General features: G+C 39.5%; 1 protein-coding gene across 1 annotated transcript in view; it reads right to left on the reverse strand.

Annotated features, from left to right (window-relative positions):
- RFX7 (regulatory factor X7) overlaps nt 1-17,711 on the reverse strand; it is a 128,718-nt gene extending 111,007 nt beyond the window's left edge. The window contains exons 1-2 of the mRNA XM_058541647.1: nt 17,254-17,711; nt 16,939-17,101 (exon numbers count right to left, since the gene is read on the reverse strand). Coding sequence (XP_058397630.1) covers nt 16,939-17,099 — 161 coding nt within the window. The 5' untranslated portion in view covers nt 17,100-17,101; nt 17,254-17,711. The remainder of the gene's footprint in view (nt 1-16,938; nt 17,102-17,253) is intronic.
- Nucleotides 17,712-23,286: the final 5,575 nt, after the last annotated feature.

Consider the following 23,286-nt stretch of genomic DNA (forward strand, 5'->3'; position numbering starts at 1 on the left):
AGGCAACACTTACACAATTAATTTTTTTAGCAGTAAGCATGTAAATAGAAGAAAGCTTTTTAGCATATCTAAAGTAATGAAAGACTGGTCCACAGAGGATAAAGACGGCAGAGAAACAAAACAGAGGCAAGTGCAACTTCATCTTTTGCGTTTCTAGAAACTCATGTCCTCTTGTTAAGTCTCATTAACATGTAAAAAAAAAACAACAAAACACTACCCCAAATGTTCCCAATGACTTTGAACCTCCAGAATTATAATTAGATAAATAACCTTTCTACTTCTAGTCAATCCAGACAATATAATTCACTTTTTAACTGCTTTTTTAAAAAAATCAAAACATTCTGGGGGCAGGCCCAGTGGAGTAGTGGTTAAGTTCGCACTCTCCACTTTGGCAGCCCAGGGTTCATGGGTTCAGATCCCGGGTGAGGACCTATGCACGGCTCATCAAGCCATGCTGTGGTGGCGTCCCACATACAAAATAGAGGAAGATGGGCACAGATGTTAGCTCATGGCTAATCTTCCTCACCAAAAAAAAAAAAAAAAAAAAAAAATCAAAACATTCTAAAATTAGATCCTAGTGATGACTGCACAACTTTGTAAATATACTAAAAACGACTGAATTGTATACTTAAAACAGGTGAATTTAATGGTATGTAAACTACCTCAAAGCTATTAAAAAACAAACCTGTTTTTTAATAAAATCAGAATCTACATAACAAATGCTCAATAATTATTTGTAAAATTAATTCTAAATGGAGGAAATGAAATAGTTTATACACAAAACTGGGCACAAAATATGAGTTTTCTCTTGAGTTCTTTATAATTTAAGTACCTCACCATTTGCTTCCAACTTTTATAGCCAAAGTTCTCAAATTCAGTGTTATAATACATTCATGAAGTATGTTATAAGTAATTGGTTACTGAATGATACAGTACCAAAGTCTGTGAATGATATGCTTGTAGACAACATATAGTTAGGTCTTGTTTTTTTAACCTACTGACGATCTCTGTCTTTTAATTTGGGTATTTAGAACATGCATATTTAAAGTAATTACTGATATAGTTGGATTAATATGTACCATATTTGTAACTGTTTAGTATTCATTGCCCTTTTTCTTCATTTCTATTTTTTTGTCTTCTACCCTATTTCTGCCTTTTCTGGTTTTATTTGAGCATTTTATATGATTCCATTTTCTCTATTCCCGTAGCATATCAATTATACTTTCTTTTAAAATCTTTTTAGTGGTTACCCTAGGGTTTGCAATATACTTTTATGACTAATCCAAGTCCACTTTCAAATGACACTATACCACTTCAGTTAGTGTAGGTACCTTTTAAGAGTATTATCATTTCCTCCCTCCCATCCCTTTTAACATTGTCATCATTCATTCACTTCTCCATAAGCTACAATTATCAAATACATTATTTTGAACAAACTATTATCTGTTAGATCAATTAAATATAAGAAAAATAAAAGATTTTATCTTCATTTATTCCTTCTCATTCTTTCTTCCTTTATGTAGATCTGAGCTTCCAACCTATACCATTTTCCTTCTCTTTGAAGAATTTCTGCTAACGTTTCTTGCAAAATAGGTCTACTAGTAACAAATTCCCTCAATTTTTGTTTGAGAAAGTCTTTCTCTCTCCTTCACTTTTGAAGGATAATTTCGCCAGATAGAGAATTCTGGGTTAGTGGTTTTCTTCTTTCAATGCTAAAATATTTCACTCTATTCTCTCCTTGTTTGCTTGGTTTCTGAAGAGAAGTCTGATGTAATTCTTATCCTTGTTCCTCTATAGGTAAGGCAGTTATTTTCCTCTGGCTTCTTTCAAGATTCTTCTTTGTTTTTAATTTTCTGCAGTTTGAACATAATATGCCTAGGTGTAGATGTTTTGTTGTTGTTGTTATTTATCCTGCTTGGTATTTTCCGAGCTTCCTGGATCCATGGTTTGATGTCTGTCATTAATTTTGAAACATTCTCAGCCAATATACTTCAAACACTTCTTTTGTTCCTTTCTCTTGTTCTGGTATTCCAATTAAACATGTTACACCTTTTTTAATTGTCCCATACTTCTTGGATATTCTGTTCCACCTTTTTCACTCTTTGCATTTTAGTTTTACACGTTTCTATTGATATATCTTCACGTTCACTGATTCCTTCCCTCAGTAATGTCCAGTCTACTGATGGGCCCATAAAAGGCATTCTTCATTTCTGTTAGTGTTTTTGATTTCTAGCATTTCCTTTGGATTCTTAGAGTTTCCATCTCTCTGCTTATATTATCCACCTGTTCTTGCATGTTGTCCATTTTTTCCATTAGAGCCATTAGCATATTAATCATAGTGATTTTAAATTCACAGTCTGATAATTCCAAAATTGGTGTCATATCTGGGTCTGGTTCTGATGCTTGGTTTACTTCTTCCGATTGTGTTTTTGCCTTTTAGCATGCCTTGTAATTTTTTGTTGAAAGCCAGACATAATGTTGGGTAAAAGGAACTGAGGTAGACAGGTCTTTAGTGTCAAGTTTTACATTTATCTGGCTAGGAGTTAGGCTGTGTTTACTGTAGGCCATAGCTATGATGTCTGAGGCTAAAATTGTCTCTAATGTCCTTGTTTTTGTCTCCCATGTTGTCTTCAGGAGTCTCTAGAGACTCCTTAAATAAGGTCTGAGGCTTACAGTTATTTTAGCTGTAATCTTGTTATTATACAGGAGTCCTACTGATGCGGTGGTAAAAGGAGGGGGGGGGGCGTTCTATTGTCCTATGATTAGATCTCAATCTTTTAGTGAACATGAGTTGGGTACTTCCCTTCTCCCACATGGAAGACATGGGGCTGGAGTTGGGTATTTCCTTTCCCGCTGATCAATTAGGCTTTGGTCAAGCCCCAGTGGTTGAGCTCTGATAAAACAGTTTCCCGTGAGGCAGGCCTTGTTAAAGAGAACAGAGAGCTCTGGGCATATTTCAGAATGGTTATTTTTCTCCTCCTCCTCTCCTCACCTCTCCCTACACCCATGCAGGAAGTAAAAGGAGATTTTTCTCTGATCTTCACAGGGAGACCCAGTACGGCTCCTGGAGGTAAAACTCAGGGAAGTGTGGGGATCCCCCTTCAAGACTGGGCCTCCTCAGTTTTTAACTCTCAAGCTATCCCACACTGAGCCTCCAGCAATTCATCAATTATAGTTTAAAGTGCTCCTACCTATAGTGGCTTCAGCTATGGGAATCTACTCCTGGGGTTCTGCAACCTGTAAGCTGTGACTCTCTGTATCCACCTGTCTCCAGTTTTCCAGGCAGCAATTTGCCCTGGGATCTCAATTCTCTGACGGATCCAAGAAGAGCTAACTTTCAGTTTGTTCAGCTTTTTTTTCTTGTTGTGATGACAGGAGTGAAGACTTCCAAGCTCTTTATGTGTCCAACCAGAAACCAGAAGTCAATATACTTTATTATCATTTGGAGCTGAGTTAAGACTATCCCTGAAATATAACTCTCACTTGGTTGCATTCTAATATGCTTTACACATAATCCTGGGTTTACTCAAGGGAGAACTACAAGACAATATCAAGCAGGTGACTGTCATCCATTGTTTGTCAATAAAAGGGAATGAAGATTGAGAAGTGTATTGAAGTGAAGACTGAGATCTCTATTCTTTGAGTAGTTTTTCCAGCATGGCAGTGGGATACAGGAGTTCACAAACTGCTGCCCAAGGGCCAAATTCTGCCAGTAATGAAACAAATCTGGCCATACCCATTCATTTATATATGGTCTGTGGCTACTTTCCTGATACAATGACAGAATAAAGTAGTTGCAATAGAGATTCTATGTCTTACAAAATCAAAAATACTTACTATCTGGCCCTTTGAAGAAAGAGCTTGCTTACTCCTGGGTTATATATCCCACACTTTCTTGCACATGTGATCACCGGTACTTTGTGTGTGTGTGTGTGTGTGTCTGTCTTTTAATTGTTGACCAGGGCTGAGTATAATGATGACTAGGTACTGTTTAATTTTTATTCATCAATTTACCCATCAATTCATTTAACATACAATTACTGAAAAGTTTAGTGGAAATCTTTTACAATAGTGTAAATGATGCTGTAACAGAATTATATTCAACTACTATGAAAATTAAAATAAAAGAGTTATTAACTCTACCTGGGGTACTTGACAATACTAAAATTTTGCCACAGAGGACTTTGGCTTAATATTTGTTTATTAGAAGATATATCCTCCAAGCCAGTGGTTCTCAAACTTCAGCATCTATCAGAACCACTTGGAGAGCTAGTAAAACAAAGACTGCTGGTCACAACCCCAGAGTTTCTGTTACAGTAAATCTGAGGTGGAGCCCCCAAATTCACGTTTCTAACAAGTTCCCAGGTGATGCTAACATGACCACAATTTGAGAACCACTGTTCTAATAAATCAAGTACCATCATATAAATACAATTTTAAAGCTGAATAGGTCTTTTAAAGATAATCTAGTTGTTGTACCTTTCTGAAAGAAAGAATATCATACCAGAAAAACAAACAAACAAAAAAGGCTCTATGTCAGGGAGAGCAGACTAGCCTGTTATATGAATCTGAAACACTTCAGGACCTCAGAATTGTTTACCTATTTTAGTCATTCCCTCCTCACTTCCCAAATAAATCCACCTTCCCTCAGTTATTTGCCCTAACTCACAGGTTTCCTTTGCCATCTCCAGGCTTTGGCCAGGACTTAACAAGTTACCTTAGCCTTGGGTCTTAAGCTCCTAAAATAAGAAGATCAAACCCTCCATCAGGACCAAACTTGCCAGAAGCTATCTCCAATTCAATGTTAAGGGGGTCTTCAAAATTTCAATATCTCTTGGGAACTAGGCTGGGACACAGATTGCTGCTCAGATCACAAAACCCTAACTAAATACTACTGTATAGTCATTCATGAATGGTTACTGAACTATGTAGTAGTCATTTGCTCAGTATTTATAAATGAAGGACACAACGGCTCTCACTTGGGACACACATTATTTTTAAATCTAGATATATAGTGAAAGATATTTAACCAGTAACTGGTTAATATAAATTATATAAACTAATAAAATAATTAGAACTGAACCTCTAAATAAATGATTTCTTCAGTTTCAACAATGCTATTTTTAAAAAAATCAATTGCTATAAGTCCTCTATTCTATAAAATGCAGCATAAGTTTAACAACTTGTTTGGGGAGGAAATTACCGTATTAAATATATCAAATACAAAAACATTAATACGTAGAAAAAAAATAAAGTGCCTGCAAAGGGTTTCTGGACCCAATTTCAACTCGTGTGTGTGGAGGCTTCCCAACACCAACAAGCAGTTCTCAGATACCCTAGTGGTGTCCAAGAATTCAACTCAATTTTGACACTGTCTACCTGGAGATAGAATCAGATTCCACAGGTAAAGGGCTCAGTCCCACAAGACCACCCCCCACTTTAGATACCAGCTGCATGCAAAGGTTGTTACCTGTACTTCTCACTGATTGGCTATAAATCAGAGGCTCCCACAACCCATTCTTCAGGTTCAATTAATTTGTTAGAACGGCTCACAGAACTCAGGGGAACACTTACTTACATTTACCAGTTTATTAAAGAATATGATAAAGGATACAGATGAACACCCAGATGGAAGAGATGAGTAGGGCAAGGTATGAGGGAATGGGCACAGAGCTTCCACGCCCTCTCCGAGCACGCCACTCTGCCTGCACCTCCATGTGTTCAACAACCTGGAAGCTCAGAAAAAGGGCTGAGGAGCTGTCCTCTTGAGTTTTTCTGGAGATTTCATTACATAGGCACGACTGACTAAGTCACTGGCCATTGGCAACTGATTCAACCTCAAGCCACCCTCCTCTCCCTGGAAATCAGAAGAAGGGACTGAATTCAATCCTCTGATCAGATGGCTGGTTCTCCCGGCAACCAGCCCCCATCTTTGGGTGGGGTCCAGAGGTCATCTTCATTGGCATAACAAAAAATTCCAAGGGTTTTGGGAGGTATGAGCCAGGAACTGTGGATGGATGAAAACCAAATTTATTTCTTAAAATCACAGTGCCTCTAAGAATGTAGTAGACAAAAATGGTATTCACTAGTACCTACTGCTAGATGAGAAAAAGAAGATACAAAAGGTGCTGCCCCTAGATTCAATGAACTTGCTTATTAAAACGGCATAGGAAAAAAATTGAGTGATTAAGCGCTTAATTGCACAGAACCCACTACACAATATGAGGTCAAGAAAAGGTCAATGGGGACTAGAGTAGCTAAAGAATGTTTCATAGCACAATGATTTTAGCTATGACTTCAAAAAAGCTTAAAATGTGATTAAATAGGATTTGGAGACGGGGGAGTGGAGATTCCAGAAAAGATACAAAGCAGGAATGAAAGCAGGACCACAAAATACAAGGCAGACAGTGAATTAAGAAGAGAATTAAGGCCTGCTGGACTTAAGTGGAGTTGACTACTGATGAACAGCAAGAAATAGGTTTGGATTGATTGTATGGGGCTACACAGGCTGTGGAAACCTGACAAAAAGCTTTAGACATGATATGGTGGGCAAGATGAAATTACTGTAGGTTTTTAGAAGGGGACTGCATGAAAAAGGATGTTTTAGAAGACTTATTTTGGCAGCAATATACAGCCTAGTTCAGTACGGAGAAAGGCTGGGGGCAGAAAGCTATGTTGCTGCTATAATAATCCAGGAATGAGATGGTAAAGCACTGAACTATGGTTCTCGCAGTGGAAACAGGAAGAAAGGGAGAAGCTTAAGTGACACCCCAAACTTGGCAACTTGTTAAAATATTGGTCATGAGGATAAGAGAAAGATCAAATATGAAACCAATACTGTTAGCCTGACAGAATGAAGGAATGCTGGTATCTACTACCAAAAGAAGAATAATAGGAAATGAAAGCAAATTGAAGTAGCAAGGCACCATGGCATAGAAGACAGGTTACTGTGAAAATGCCAAGTCTAAGGTGACAGTGTACTCTCGCAAATGAAGGAGCAGATGTGGCCAGAGTTGTCTGTTCAGCCTATCTATTTCTCGACTTTAGCAAAGAAGTGAAAAGAGAAAAAGAATGGATGGCTAAGACATAAATGTCTGTATAGTCACAATTAAAGAGCATGTAGAGGAAGGGAGCAGGAAAAATAAAACGTTAAACAGAGGTAAGGTCCATGAAAACAGGGATCTTGCATCCTTGCTCACGGAATCCCCAATGTGTGGCAAAGTAGCTGACACAAAGATGGCTCTCAAAAAGGAATGAATGAGAGGGGCCGGCCCGGTGGCACAAGCGGTTAGGTGCGCGCGCTCCGCTGCGGCGGCCCGGGGTTTGCTGGTTCGGGGTTTGCTGGTTCGGGGTTTGCTGGTTCGGATCCCGGGCGCGCACCGGGCGCGCACCGACGCACTGCTTGGTAAGCCATGCTGTGGCAGCGTCCCATATAAAGTGGAGGAAGATAGGCACAGATGTTAGCCCCGGGCCGTCTTCCTCAGCAAAAAAAGAGGAGGATTGGTGGATGTTAGCTCAGGGCTGATCTCCTCACAAAAAAAAAAAAAAAAAAAAAAAAGGAATGAATGAGAATTTCCAAGGTGGGAAGGGATCATAATAACAAGAAGAAAAGTTACAGACATAATGAAAGATGAAGACTGAAAAAAGGCCACAGAGTCGGCAAGAAGAGCAGGAAGCTAGACTGCAAGAGTTAAAAAAGACAAGAGCAGAGAGAAGAGCTAGCCCAGTGGGGATGGTAAGCTGATGGACAGGCAGCAGTTAAAAGGAAAAGCAGCAGGGTAGAGACAAAAGGCATTATTTTATTTGTGTGGGTATTTTTCCAACAAAAAATAATACCTGTTCATTCAAGAAAATTTGGAGATTATTAATAAAGTAGGGGGGAAAAGCACACTGTTCCACCACTTAAGTGCAAACACAGGTAACCCTTTTAAAATGTATGTTCAAATTTATCCCACCAAAAATATGAGTGGGCTTACATGTCATACAACAGGAAAATAACTGAGGGACTGGAGGAGAGAGAAAGGGATAAGGAAAATAGCAAAACCAGTAGTGAGATTAGCTAGCAATGTATATTTCTTAAATCCTTTATTAGTGGTCAAAAAAAGTACTTTTCTGCTTTAATCATTTTTTATCATTGAGAGTAAAGACTTTTACATACTTGTTAACTGTTTATATTATTAAGATTGTTACTCTTACAAAATGAGTATTTATATTCTTCATTCACTTATCTAATGACTTTTTTCTTATGGTTATGAATGAGCTCTTTAGGTCATTGAGAGATCAACTCTGTTTTACTGCAAGCTTTTTCTCCAAGGTTGTTGGCTGCTGCTTTAAGGAAGTCATAAGCATGTATAAAGTCACAGGAAAAGCAGCCTGTAGAAAAAACAGTGTGATAATGCTGACAGAAACGGGGTGTGTGTTAGAACAAATTCCCTAAATATATGGAAAGGGATGAATCCAAAGGAAAAAACAAACTGCCTCCAATAATGGAAAAGTGCATAGAAACAGGTGCCAAGATACAAGATCCGAGACATGGGCTGAATTGGGTATATGAGGGACCCCACATTCACTGAGAGTCAATTCAGGGTACACAGTCCTCTTTCAAGACTGCTATTGGTGCAGTTCCTGGTCCTCTGCCCCAGCAGCCCCAGATCCTTTTCTATTATTTCTATTATCTCTAATAATAGAGATCCTTCTCTATTATTACTTTATATTATTTCTTCTACGTTTGTACATTAAAATTTAGATGAGAGAATTGTGATTGGTGGAAACCCAACTCCTCAGTCAGGCAAATTTTGTTCTAAGCTATTTTCCTTTAATTATTCTCATTACTGGCAAGGCTTTCTGGCATCAACAACTCTGAATTCCCTGCTAGTGGGAATAAAGATTTCCTAGTAAGTGTACTGTTAAACATATTTGGATCAACAGCCCAACCCTTGATTTTTTTAAGGCCACCATCCTGAATTGTGCCAACAAAAATAGTATGTCCTCACTGAACCCCTCTCTCATCTAATTCTATATTTGTTTACACCATTGATTACACCATCACTGCACTTAACAAAATCTTAGTTTTGTTAAATTCAATTGACGATGCATACAACTACCACACAAGCAGTGAATGAATGTTTTAAAGGTAGACATAGTGTCTTATTACTTTTTAATCCTCCTATGCCTGTATGTAGTAGACATTAAAATAAATGTGTACCGAATTCGATTTTCCTTGACCACTTGATTCTGTAAAATCAGAATTAGTCTTTGACCTCCTCACTTCTTTGAAACTTGTATATACAGAATTTGGCCAAACATTGCTTGCTAGCGTCTCCTGCTTCAGAAAAAGCGTTCATGCATTTAATAATCTGACAGATAAATTTTAGATCACAGATTGCTTATATACACAGACAATGAATAGATCTAATGACTGCAATCAAAGCAGGGAAGTGATTCAGTGACATTAACTGAAGCATCTTGTTCAAATACACGTTCCCAGGCTCCCAGAAGCACCAACTTTACTCCAAGCAATATGTCAAAGAAATGACACTCTTATCCAATTAAATTTTTTAAATTTCATATATACTGCAAAAACAATGGCAACTTCTTGAATACCCCATATACAAATGATATTTTATCGTCATATTGTAACTTACTTATTATGCAGTGATTCCTTTGTTTCAGGTATATTCAGCCTCTGAATTCCTAAGAACTTTACATATTAGAAAATGAGAATGCTTCCTTTAAATTCAGTAAAAATGCACTAAAACAAACTCATCTCAGGTAAGGCCAGTCTAAATTACTGAAAAAAACTAATTTACACAACTCAGATCACTGTTCCCTGGGAGTTGGGAAGTTTCATGGAAGCAAAGGCACATGAGTTGGATCTTAACGCTAGACATTTACATCAGCAAAAAAAGAAAAGAGAAAGGTTTTTAAGGTAGCAGGTAAAGTGACCAGCACAGGCATAAGCAGAGAAACAAGATAATGAAAGCAAAGAAAAAGGGTTACGGATAGTGCAAACTGAAGCAGCCACTCAATACAGTAATCTCCTGTTCTCATCTTGTAGCTACTTGGTACAAGGTGATCAAAGTAGGAAAGCCACAGAAAAATAACAAGAATACAAGTAGAGAAAGAAAAACACAAACCCAAGTGCTCTCCATGCTTGATCTGTATCTTAAAAGTAGGCATCATAAATGGCAATACCATAGCCCTATGGACTCATACCCTCCAAGATAACCAATAGTTCTGATGCTTTACCGACAATAGAGCTCAAATTCTAAAACTTACAGATTTCAGAAAGAAAAGGGGAGGTAATTATGGGGCATATGTACCATCACTTCCTATCCCCATGTCCTTGGTAGGCATCACTAATCAATCAGACTTAGCAAGCAAGTTCAAATCAATTTGCTAATCCTGTGCTGGAATGAGTGTACCCTTTGCTATCTGAACCCTTGCTATTCCAACTCAGACTACAAACGGGTTCACGTAAATTTTTTTTAGATAAGGCTATTTAGAGGAGATGGTATTTCACACCATATGTGTGTGAAATTCCAAGACATAACAGATTGGAATCTGTCACTCTGACCTCTCACTCTCTGAATTCAAAAACCAAATAGAAATTCAAATAACAAGGAACATCTGTATGTTTTCAGTTTGTTCTAAGATATGAGGTATATAAAACCTCTCCTCTCACACAATTTTTTTTTTGTAATATATATAGGAGCTACTGTAATAGATGCCTGATAGAGGTATTGTGCATAATTAACCAAACCTCATTGTTTTCTATTTCCTCTTGCAAATAGGAGGTATAGAGTCAATGAAATGGAAAAAAAAAAAGTCTCAAGAAAGAAAAATTAAATCATGTTTTAAAGTATTTATTCTTGTGGATTAAGGTTAAGTGTTAACTGTCTTAATCTCAAGTCAAGTACATTAAAGCCTCAGAGCTTACTGTTTCTTATTTATTATCCTGCCCAGGGCAGGAAGATTCTTCTTCCTATTGGTCCATGCTACTCATCTTGAACCTGAATGCAAAGAACCCTCAAGACAGCAGAAGAGAAAGCAACTAAATATAGGGAGACTGGTGGAAAAGGAGGCAGAGTGGTCTGGATAGCAGTGGTCTGGTTTGGTCAGCGATATGGAGTAACCATCTTACTGTCTTGTTCTTAACACCCTGTCACAATTACGCATTAAAATGTCTATCCTAGATGAAGACAAAAAGTTGTGAAGCGCAACACTACACTAAATTATTCTGAAAAGAATACACACCTTTCCTAATTACATCACCAAATTTACAATATAACATTCACTACTGCCTTAAAACACTATTACTACAGGAAAAAGTTCCTATATGAAGTGCTTACAAGTATTGAGCACCTATTTATAAACAAGCACACAAATAGCCCCCCTACTGCAATCTCTCAACTAGTAAACTCTCCAATAGCAGGGATTACTGCATAGCCTTACATATTTTGCATAATCAACAGCTCTTAGAATATTTTCAATGTAATATATGCTCAATAAATATTTGCAGAACTCAATAAATATAACAGAACTCTTGCACAAGGTAATAGTAAGTGAATAACACCTTCAGATAGCCCTCCTGGGGTAACACCCAAAGGAACATTGACGAATTCTAATAATCGTCCACTGAAAATGTTGTAATTGCCTGTGATTAGTTAATTCTGTTAGTCTTTCACTGTGATCAAGGTATGTTTTATTATTGCTGCCAATATTAATTTAGTAATAGAGTCATAGAAATTTAACCTAAAGGAAGTTGCAAGGTCATCTAGTATAAACTTTTCATTTTATAGACAAGCAAACTAAGGTCTACTTTTCCCATAATTAACACCTTGGCACTTGCCACCTCTTTCCCTGGTTCCCTAACTAAATAAAAGAGAAGTTTTATTGCACATTTTTGCTTAGGTTAATATTACAAGTGAATGGGCATTCCTCAAATGCCAGTCTCTACCTTAGTACTTTGTATATAACAGGCACCCAGGTGACAACTTACACACTGCTCTTGCTTAAAGTGTTCAAATTTGAGTAAATGACAATGCTCATTTTAATTATGTTCATTTGTACAATTTTAGCGTGTAACATTTTTCTAATATAAAAGGTGATTTGATTTGATATGTTTTTATTCAAAGCACATCTTTCATAAAAAATAAGTCACTTCTGTCTTTTCTAGCACTGTGAAGCTCATTTCCCCCAATAATACCAAAAACTTATAGTAACATAGAAACCAAATCAGTTCTGCACATAACACCATCCAAGACACCTCTCAACGGAGAGAGCAAATTGGTCAATTATTTATACACACATATCCATTACCTAGGCTACACAAGGCGGGAAAGTCGAGGGGCTTGAAATTGCTTAACTTGCCTCTCTAGTCAATAGAGAAGACGATTTCATCAGTTTCTAACTATAGAGAGCAAGGAATTGCCTTCTTTCCAGAATCAGAAGTTAGTGTTGCGATGCAACCATCACAGCTGGCCTCAATATACACACGCAAAAAGCACCCTAAGTCTTCGGGGTGTTTGGTACAGAAGACAGACTGAACTTAGGGCAGGTAGCACATCAACCAAGCAACCAAAAATGTACAAAAGCCAGCTAATGTACTAGTCACTCTCTAACATTAAAGCAAAATGAAGATCATGGGCTTATGGTTAAAGTAAACTCCAAAGTTATGAGCTTTATAGTAAATGTTTCCCACTACAGTTGAAAGACCAATAACTATTTCTCAGACAGAGCTAATAAACTGCCTGACCCGGAACCAAGGACAAAACTGAACTACTGAGTTCTAGGATAGGGGACAGAAATCAGGACTAATACGACATCACTACGTAAATGTTATGGATCACCATACTTTGCTCATTGTAACTAAGAAATAAGAAAGTTAAAAAAATTGCTCAATTTGGGTTTAAATAAGAATTGAGAAAACATCCAAAATGGCCCACGTATATAATTCTACTTGATTATAATTCTAAGTCTAAAATGTACCAGATTCAGAAGTCTGTATGACTTACAGGATTATATCAAGTCAAGGAACTGTGGCTCCAGCACTGCTCCCAGGGTCTGATAATGAATCAGAGGAATCTGATAGTTTCCCTGTCATTCAATTTATCTGTTTCCATAAAGTGGGTACAACAAGGACATGTCTTATAGGACTGTTGTAAAAAATGATTTATAAGATCTTACTTGCAAATAAAAAGTTACATAAATAAAAATAACAATTGATTAATTCTTTTAAGAATCCCTGAATTTATTGAGTAAATACAGTATTAGAACATTTTCTACAATAAAACAGAGTTTCTTTTGAATTTCCAGGTAAAGGTTTGTTGTCTATGTGACAGCCTAATTGTTAATCACTCCCACCCACGTAGGCATGATTATTCTTAAACATAACTAATCACAAACAGGCCAAAGAAATCTTAAATGTAATTTTTCTACCCTATTTTTTCCAGAGCAATTTTATTCTATCAGGGTTTCAGGTAAAACTGCTTTAAAAAGGAAAAGAAAAGCATGTAAATTTTTTGTCTAAATTACATACAAATTTTCATTTTTTTTTTTTAAACTATGAAGACACTGGGAGGTAAGAGGAAGGAAAAACTTGCTTTGGTATTCTTTTTTTAGGTAACCAAAGAGGGGTGCAATGTAAGTTAAAGGAGTTTGCAGTGAGGTTAGGTTGTGGCTTTTTTTTTTAGGTTTGAGTATGAGACTCCATTTAGAAAAAAGACATAGGTTACTAGTTTGCTTTTTTTTGATGCAAAGTTTATATTAGAGGTCTATTTTTTAGACAATATAAATAACATTCTTACAGCATATTCAGTATTAAAACACATCTCTGCAAATAAATCTCCTTTCAAGTGAGTAGTGTGAAGTGATTCAGACAGGTGTCTATGGAGTGGGAATGAGGAAGGTCAAGAAACGTGCAGGCTTGTTAACTTGAACTTAAGGTGAAGACACTCACAAATATATTACACAAATATTACAACGCTATCAAGTTAGCAGTATCTTTATTTTCTAGAACTATCTTAAAAATACATTATATTTCCAATTCTTAAGAAATATAGTTTCTGATCTCATTAAGTACCATGATTTCAACTTTGAACATTTAAATCTTTTTTCAAAGACTAATTTAATGCTTGAAATTACCATGAACATACTTTTATCAAACAGCATTTCAGCTTAATAAACAGAATAAATTATGAACTGAGATAATAAATAACTCATTGTTCAGCTAAAGGCCTACATCACATACTGTATTTACATTTGTAGAATAGAAGGACAAGTACAAACTTGTTTGAGATCTGCAAGTCCAATAATTTAGACACTATGGTCAACCTAAATGCAAAACCCATTTGATAATTTTTAAATGCCACACTTCTGTTTAATGTAATTTTAATTCTCATTAGTAATGATACCAAAGGTTGATATAGGAAGTAGTACAAAACTGATAATCTCTCAGAACATTATCAGGTGATAAAATAATTGGTAAAAAGATATTGCTGCCTCAAAAAATGTGAAATGAGATATCTAAAGAATTGCAATTTTTTGTATTAAAAATGATTTTAACATATATATACATGCTATTTCTTAGGAGGAGATGGTACTGAAGAAGCTTTCACTTTTTAATGTCTTTATTTCATATAGTCACTTGATGAATAATATAAATCCAGTCTTGTGGAGCAGGGGTATGAAACTATATATTAAATATCCCCACTAGTGTTGTTTATTCTAAAGTTTTAAATATAATATGAAGAAATCATTTCTGCAAATAGGATTTCTAAGGTTGAAAATTAAATGCCAGTAAGTGTGCCATTACAATTTTAAAATAAAGATATAAAATTGTACATTTGGGGATTAAGGTGTTTGTTGCCCATTATTTTTTAGAGCAAGTACCAAAAACTGAAGTGCACTCTACTTCAGGATAAGTTTTTCTCACATTCAAGTCAGCGCAGTTAAGTTGTAATGGATGTGTAAATATAAATTATCAATGAAAGAATAATTAAATCACATGATTTACCAAAAAAAACACTCCACAACCATTATCATTCAAACACTTGAGACAGTTGGCTATACAACTTACTCTTATTTTTAACATACAAAGTGAAGGTTCCTTTCCCCTACTGTTCTCATAATAAATTAGTAATAAATACATCACTAATTCAACTTTCTCAATTTGCCTTTCTTAAAAGATTTTAGCCCTTTAACTTGGAATGAACCTTACCTGAATGTAAAAACCAAGGTGCTTAATTCAATTTAATGATGGTTTCAGAGACACTAAGTTACATCAAGTTAATAGGGGGAAAAAACCCACTCCGGGTTTCTGGAAACCTTGATGGCAAGCTGGAGATGAACCATCTCTTCCTTTAAATTACAGCTTTACAAAGGGGGTGAGGGTATCCATCAAAAAATAAAGCCTTCTCTTTCTCTCTCTCCCTCTCCCTCTCGCTCTCCCTCCCTCCCTCCCTCCCTCCCTCTCTCTCTCTCTCTCTCACACACACACACACACACACACACACACACACACACACACACAGGACAATCCTATTTATCTGACCTATTCAAGCTGCCACAACATAACCACTGTCAAAGCCAAAAAAATTCTCCTTTAAAATATTTAAACTTCATTTTAAAATTAAAACACTCAGCTGCTAACTACTATGTAGTAAGAAACTATTAAAGCCTGCACTGCCCTACTTCATATTAGCATCATGACAATATGGATGTACGCCAAGAAAATAATGAAAATTACTATATAACAAACCTTAATTTTGTATTTAAAAATTGTCACTGTTTTTAAATGTGTAAATATTATACTGCAATGCCAGTTGTTTTACGATACATTTATTTTTAAATTGTAATATAAAAGTAAGGTGTTTTGCTATTCTAGTAGTCATATTCAATGAGGGACATAAAAGATTTCATTTTTAAAATCAGAGCTTTTTTTACACCACATTTAATTCTATTTTTAAACTTCTATTAAAAGCAGTCTCTTAGACCAAATTCCAAATATTGCTTTCCATTTTTAAAAGAGCACTACACTTTTTAAAAAATGTCACTTAATGAAGACTCCTACAAAAATAATGCAAGTTCATGTTCAAAGAATATTTGGAACGGTTCTAACAGAGGATAGACTTAACTCAGTGTATTTAATTATTAAAAGACTGCCACCAGTCTTTCAGAGTTTAATCTAATGCTGAAATATTGGAAATTCTCATACAAGAAAGTACAGGAATAGCAAAAGATATTTCATCTATGGTTTCTAAAAAAAAGACACACGAAATGGCAAAACATTTACTTTAAATTAGAGATATCTTTTTAAATTAAAAAGTCATTTTACAGTGTAAACTATCACCTTAAAATAAAATATCTTATACTAAAGAAACCCTTTCTTCACAATCAATGCAAAGCATAAACTCCCCGGAAGAGAAATTCGATCTCAGAATAAAGGCAAAAACATCCAGAAACAGCAGCTAAACCAAGTGAAAGGAAGAGACACATTAGGTTTTGTGCTGCATATTAATATTCTTACGCACAGTGTCTGTTTGGTGAAAATTCACAATACACTTCTTCCTCCCCGTATGACTGCAAAAAGGAGTAAACACACTTCACATTCCTCAGTCCCAAATTCATGCCACCATCATGCAATATGACTTAATTTCGACCCGTATTCCTCTTGCACATAAGTGAAAAACACAAATATCTTGTTTATCTGCACTCACAGTTGAGGAGGGGGTAAAAGCATTTTTTAGCATGGAGACCAGGGGCTGATGCGAATTCCGCGCACCTCCAGAGGTCCTACAAATATGCGCCCGACTCTCGATACCCACATTCAATGAACGCATCAGCCTCCTCCTCCGCTCCCCCGCCCGCCGCCCCCACCCCCTTTGCAGCAGAAATGTGCCTGGGCTTTTTTACCCCAGCGATGGAGGATCCTCTTACCAGATGGAGTTCTTGATCTCGTGTTGCAGCGCGCTGGCCTCTGTCCCTGGCAGCCCAGGCACAAGGGCTGGCAGAGCCACCCCCGAGTTGGGGGCGCTGGGGGGAAGCTGCTGATGGGCATCAGGCTGCTGTGGTGGCGGCTGTTGTTGTTCCTCTGCCATCGCTGCTGGAGGGGTGGGAGGGAGGGAGGGAAGATGGGGGCGCGGGGAAGGGTGAGGGAAGAGCCGGGGAGGGGAGGACGAAGGGGGAGAGGAGGGGGGGAGGGGAAGAGGAGGAGGAGGAGGAGGAAGGAAGCTGGATAAGCTAGGCCTTTACCCCAGGGCTCGAGTGAGTCGCTTTCGCCTGCCGCCTGGGGGACATCACCGGGGAAACCGAGCGGCTCCTCACGGCCGGGGCGCTTCACCGCGGGAGAGGCATGGCGGCGCCCCTCAGCCCCCCGCCGCCGTCGCCGCCTCCTCCCGTCAGCGGCCGGGGCTGGGGGGTGAGGAGGGGGCGTCTGAAGACGAGGTGCGAGGGGAAGGCTCCCCCCCAAATCCAGGGAGTACGCTTGCTCAGGGACTTCGCGGCCCGGCCTTCCTTTCTTGCCCCCGGGGCTTTCTACTCCGGGGGCCCCCGCGCTGCTGCAGCCCCAGGCTCGGCTCCACGCCACTCCCCACGCCGCCGCCGCCGCGGCCACCGCTGCCCTGCCAGCCCCGGAGGCAGCCCAGTGCGCGCAGCCGCACTGCGGCCCGGCGCAGACGGCAAAACACCTACCGCTCCGCCGGGGCGGGGGGGGGGGGGGGCGTGGACCCGTGTGTGAGGGTTACCGGCGCGGGCGCGGGGGGCCGGGAGGGGGGCGCACGGGTGCGGAGGGCGGGCGCGGGCCAGCCGGACGCGGAACGCGCGCCGCCAGGGCTGAGCAGGGGACTGGCCCAGCTGGTGGAGCAGAGCAGGAAAACGTGGGGGAGGTGCTGGCGAGAGAAAGAGAACTTGCGTGAGGAGGAGGAGGAGGAGGAGAAACCAAATTTAATATCTGGCGTGGAAATGGGATTTTTTTTTTTTGCATCTTCAATGCAAGGAAAGTGAGATTAATCAACATTATTCCCCCTCCCCTCGACAAGTGAGGATTACTTTCTCCCTGGGTAAATGAAGAGAACTGAAGCAGGTAAGAGGATAAGCAGACTTTTCAGAAGCCCCCAAAGAAGAACACCCGTTGGAATTAACCACCCTTTAGGTAATTCAGTCTTGAACGGAAATTGCAAGTCAGGAGCTGGGTTGAGTGCTCCTCAGTCGGGCATTCAAAGCCCTCCAAATCTGGCCCCACTTTAGCTATCCAATCATAGCTGCCTCCATCCCCTGCAAGAACTCCCGGCTCCAATCAGTGAAGTCTCCATGCCATTCTCAACGCGCAGCAGATTCATTCTTCCTTCGTGCATTTGCTCATGCTGTTCCCCTCACCTCCCCACCCCACCCCCTTTCCAGGAATGCCCTCCCTCCTCTTCTATACCGCTCTCAAGCCAACCCAGGCTCTAAGGCACAGCTCAAGTCGCGGCTTGTCAGGGTCCCTGGCAGCCAAGGCCCCTGCCTGCCTCTGAAAGAAACGCGTGTGGTTCTCTCAACGTGGAGGCTCAGGCTCCAGCCACAAGCTCCTTACTTTGGAGCCAGTTGAAGCCCAGGACGCACTCTTTGCCCCCTCCCCCCATGCTTACTTAAGACATAGCTTTGCTCACTAAAAGTAAGACTCCCTGCCACAAACAAGCAAGTCTCCTTTAAGAGCAGAAGAATTGGCTTTTCTAGGTGGGGCTGATCAGGGAGGCCTAAGTTGCCTGGGTGTAGAAGACAACAGCCAAGGCCTCTGGCACCAGATGGAACAGCTGCTCAGCTCACACTGACCTTTCTCTGGGCCTGTGGGTGTTAGGAGCTCTTCGGTTTTAACTTTTCTGACAGTTTCTATCAGGTTTCTACCTGTCCGACTCCCTGGCCACTTGCCTGCTGTACTTGGACTTTGGGCCGTGAGGCTCTGCCACCTTTCAGACTCCTCGTGGGTGGGGAATCTGATTGGCTTGGGCTTGCTGGCCTTTGGAGTGCTCAGTTCCCTGCCTTGGCCAGGAACTCGCTTGGTTTTGACCACTGTGCCCTCAGGCTTGGCCCACAGAATCCACTCCCAGAGTCACCCTGAACGCTTGCACATGGTGGGGGGAGGGGGCGAGGGCGGGAGGAAGGGCACCTGTGTGCAAAACAGAAGCTCCTCCATGAGGATGCCCGGCCTCGTGCACTCCTTTGTGCTCTGAACACCCATTGCACTGATTGTATCACACAAACTAGCCCCCTTTTCTAGAATCTAAGGTCACTATTAGCTTAGCCACTTTAGGAAAATATAGGTTGTTTATGAATTCATTTTGCATATTTACCCTTGTGTCTGTCCTATGTATAGACAGTATTTTTCTGTACCAAATTAATAGACATGGTGTGCACTAAATAGAAGCTTTGAAGAATGAAAAGAGCTAATGTTTGTTGAACACTTTCCATAGCACTTTCCATACATTATCATAGTTGTTCCTCCCCAAATTGTATAATGTAGGTACTATTATTCTCCCTATTTTACAGATGAAACAGAAGCTTAGAGAGGTTAAATAACATTCCTAAAGTTACCCAATTAGTACATGAGGGAGCCAGGATTTGAATCCTGGAAGTCTAATTTCAGAGCCTGCAAGCCATGCTGAAAATGACGTAATACTAAAAAATCTTGAATGTATGTATAAGCTCTTTATCCATGGGGAAGATGGAGGAAGTAAAGGCATTGGGGAAAGTTGCCAAGTCCTCCAGTTTCTAATTTTTTACCTTGCCAAGAAAGAATGATAGCTCCACGTGTCACACCCTGGGAAGGGGAGATCCTAGGGAGTGGAGATTCATCCAAGAAAGGTAATGTATCAGAGACCTGCCAAAGTCCTTAAGAAAAGGAAGCTGAGAACCAAGACGTTTCTTAAAAAGTTCGCTACCGGGTGTCACACAGCCTGGCTTCCCGAGTGCAACTTTTCGGAGTTTTTTATAGGTTCCATACAAGAGCAGCCATGTTACCCCAGTAGCCACTAGAGGGCTCAGCAGAGCTGCAACCCTGAGCTGCCCTCTAGAGGCGGTGCTGAGAGAGGGCATTGTTGAGCCTTTGGGGCCTTGGAAGACCAACAGGCGATTGGAGGAGTCATCTGGAACTCGTAGGTTCAACCAGCAGTGAGAGCGGTGGCAGATAGTCTCAGACTGAAGAGACCTTATTGCCGGAATGAGACATCCTTGCAAGGAAGAAAGGATCAGCCACCACTGCTCACTGAACATCTGGGAGTAGAGTGTGTCTTTTTTTATTTTTTTTATTTTTTTTTTTATTTGTGAGGAGATCAGCCCTGAGCTAACATCCGCCAATCCTCCTCTTTTTTTGCTGAGGAAGACGGCCCTGGGCTAACATCGGTGCCTATCTTCCTCCACTTTATATGGGACGCCGCCAGAGCATGGCTTACCAAGCAGTGCGTCGGTGCGCGCCCGGGATCCGAACCAGCGAACCCCGGGCCGCCGCAGCGGAGCGCGCGCACTTAACCGCTTGCGCCACCGGGCCGGCCCAAGAGTGTGTCTTTTATTACAGTCGTCAGAGAGGGCTGTGAATAAAATTATGTCACTAGAAACCTAAAAGAAACCTGATGAACTTACCCAAAATCTTGGGTGGGGACTCAAGTCAAACCCGGACACCCTGAGTAAAGGCTGCAGTGTAGCCATGTGCTTCCCAAATTGCATGTGTACCCTCTGTTATGAAACCTGGTACTAAGAACCCAGAATCAATGTGGCTCATTTTCTCAGAACTTCAGTTTAATTTAGTGAGAAGTAGTGGAAAACATTAAACTAAACATGAATTTTTAAGACAAAACACACTAGATTTTGAGCTGATATTTCCCAAACCTGAGGAGTATAAGTCTATTCTCCCCATGAAAGTGTACTCCAGTGGAAAATTTTGAGAAACACTGATGTAGTGGGGAAGAAAGACTGGTCTTGGAACCGGAAGACCTGGGAATTCCAACCCTCTGTTTCCATCTCTATAAAAATGAAGATAATGAGCTACCTCACAGAGTTGTTGAAGAAACAACAGGTAAAGTGATATCTAAACCATGGAAGTGCTATACGCGTTTAAAGACAATCTACAAGGCGGATCATGAGCACGTCTAAGGTAGTGACTATGTTTTATTTATCCGATGGTCCTGGGACACAATTCCTTACTCCTAGGTGTTTAGTAAATATTTTTTGAATTCAGTAGTTACCTAACCTTAAATTTCTTAGCCCAGTACATTATACCATCTTGCTCTCTTATGTCTGTAAACCTTGTCTCCTTTACAAAACTGTAAACTTTTTATACTGTCCAGACTGTAGCATATACATTTATCATATATTTATCATGCCTGATACATAATAGTATTGGGCACAGAAAATATAAATAAATAAATAAAGGAAGGACGGAAGGAAGGAAGAAAGAAAGACCTGGTCCCAGCTTGAAGTAGTTTACATTCTGGGGAGCAGAGACACATATTAATGTATATTAATTATACAAGATGATGAGTTCTAAAATAGAATCATGTCTACTAATGCTATGGAGACATAGTGGAGGGAGAGATTGGTTCTGCTCAGGGTAAAAGAGCTGTTTGGAGAAAGCCTCTTGGCTAGCATTTAAATTGAGTTTCATTGAATGAATAGAATTTCAGTAGACAGAGCAGTGAGGGAAGAGGATTTTAGGTTAAGGAACAGCATGAGCATTGGTGTGAGGCCATGAAAGGGCACATAGGGTGAGAGAAGAATGCATAGCCCAGTGTTAGCTCTGTGCTCAGATCCTTAATGGAGTATATAGCGAAGGGAAAGGAAGGGGAGGGAGACACAAGCCCGTTTTACAAAATGTTACTCTATGTTATTAGTTATGACTGTTTGGACAAAAGATGAGGCCTAAAATAGGTTTCATCAGTGGTAAATATTGGTTAAGTGCTTAGAGGGTACGTTTTATTTCCACAAATTACGGTAGTTTACAGATATGGAAAAGATAAGGTTCTATCCTATTCTCCTTTTTTCCCCCCTTAAAAATAAAAACAAAGTATTCCCTCATCCTCTTTTCCTTTCATCATTACTTTCTCTGCCTTCTTCCCTTGCAAACTTTGCCCTCTGGGAGCTGAAAGTAGAGTATGTAATCACCTACGTGTTATTATTTAACAGAACAGGGAAGGAAGGCTTTCCATTTCCAAAAAATCTTTCTCCATATCAGAAAGTGATGGTTAATTTCTTTGGGCTAAGCTGTTGTCTTTCAAATGCATGTAGTCCTAGAGGAGCTGACATATTAAGTTCCAATGCTGCAAGATAATTGAGTGTTCACTCTTTTCACAGCATTAGAGGGAAGGAGGTGGGGGGCGTGGGGAGGGGGGCAATAAAGAAGAAGCAAGATTACAGAAGAGGGAGGTTGGAGGGTTCAAAACCAAGTACATATCGGCAAATCTGTATATATCTTCTCAATGCCATACTTACTAACGTATGGTGTGAACATGTGAATTCTCCCATTAGAGCATGAATATTCTGTTATGTCATTGAAACAATGGTTTGTTAAGGCAAAATAACCTAAGTATTCAAATACTGGGCAAGGCAGCAGGCTGTTACCAACACTGTCACTACCTGGCTATGTGACTCTATCTATACAAGCCATTCTTTCAAGTCCCTTTACTTATCTCTAAGGATTAATGGGATAAAGTTCTCATAATGTACTTGGCTCTTCAAGTGAAGGTATTATGAAAATGAATGCCAGGTACTGCTTTGATTTCACTTAGAAATTTTCCACTGTTGTTACCATATGCATGTTTATGTTGTAACCTGCAATTCTCTTTGTATTAAAGAAGGTTCAAGTTAATATCTGTCTGAATTTTAAAGAGAGTGTTTACTCTTACATGGGGCTGGAAAGATCCCAAGTAGAAATTTGATATCTTGGAAATTCAGGCCAGCAGCAGTTGTGAACAGAAGCCGATAAAGAAAAAGCATATTTACCTAACCCTAAAAGTGACAACAAAAAGATACTAGAGCCAATCCTACAATGAGGAAGTCAGCGCTGGTGCAGTCTGAACTGGTGAAGCCTCATCAGTAACCCACAAACTCTATCATTTCTCAGTTCATTTCAAGGCACCTTTAAGTACCTATTATGTACAAATCATTATGCTGGAATCTCAGAAAGATTTAAAAATAAGTGGTAAATACAGTATTGTTCTAATCTTCAAGTTCATAATCTAATTGAAACACTAGATGTGTCAGCCCACACATATTTTTAAAAGTGAAGTAAAAAGACAGGGGACAAACAAAAAAATAAGT

Source organism: Diceros bicornis, chromosome 5 (assembly GCF_020826845.1).
Source record: "Diceros bicornis minor isolate mBicDic1 chromosome 5, mDicBic1.mat.cur, whole genome shotgun sequence".
Lineage (NCBI taxonomy): Eukaryota > Metazoa > Chordata > Mammalia > Perissodactyla > Rhinocerotidae > Diceros > Diceros bicornis.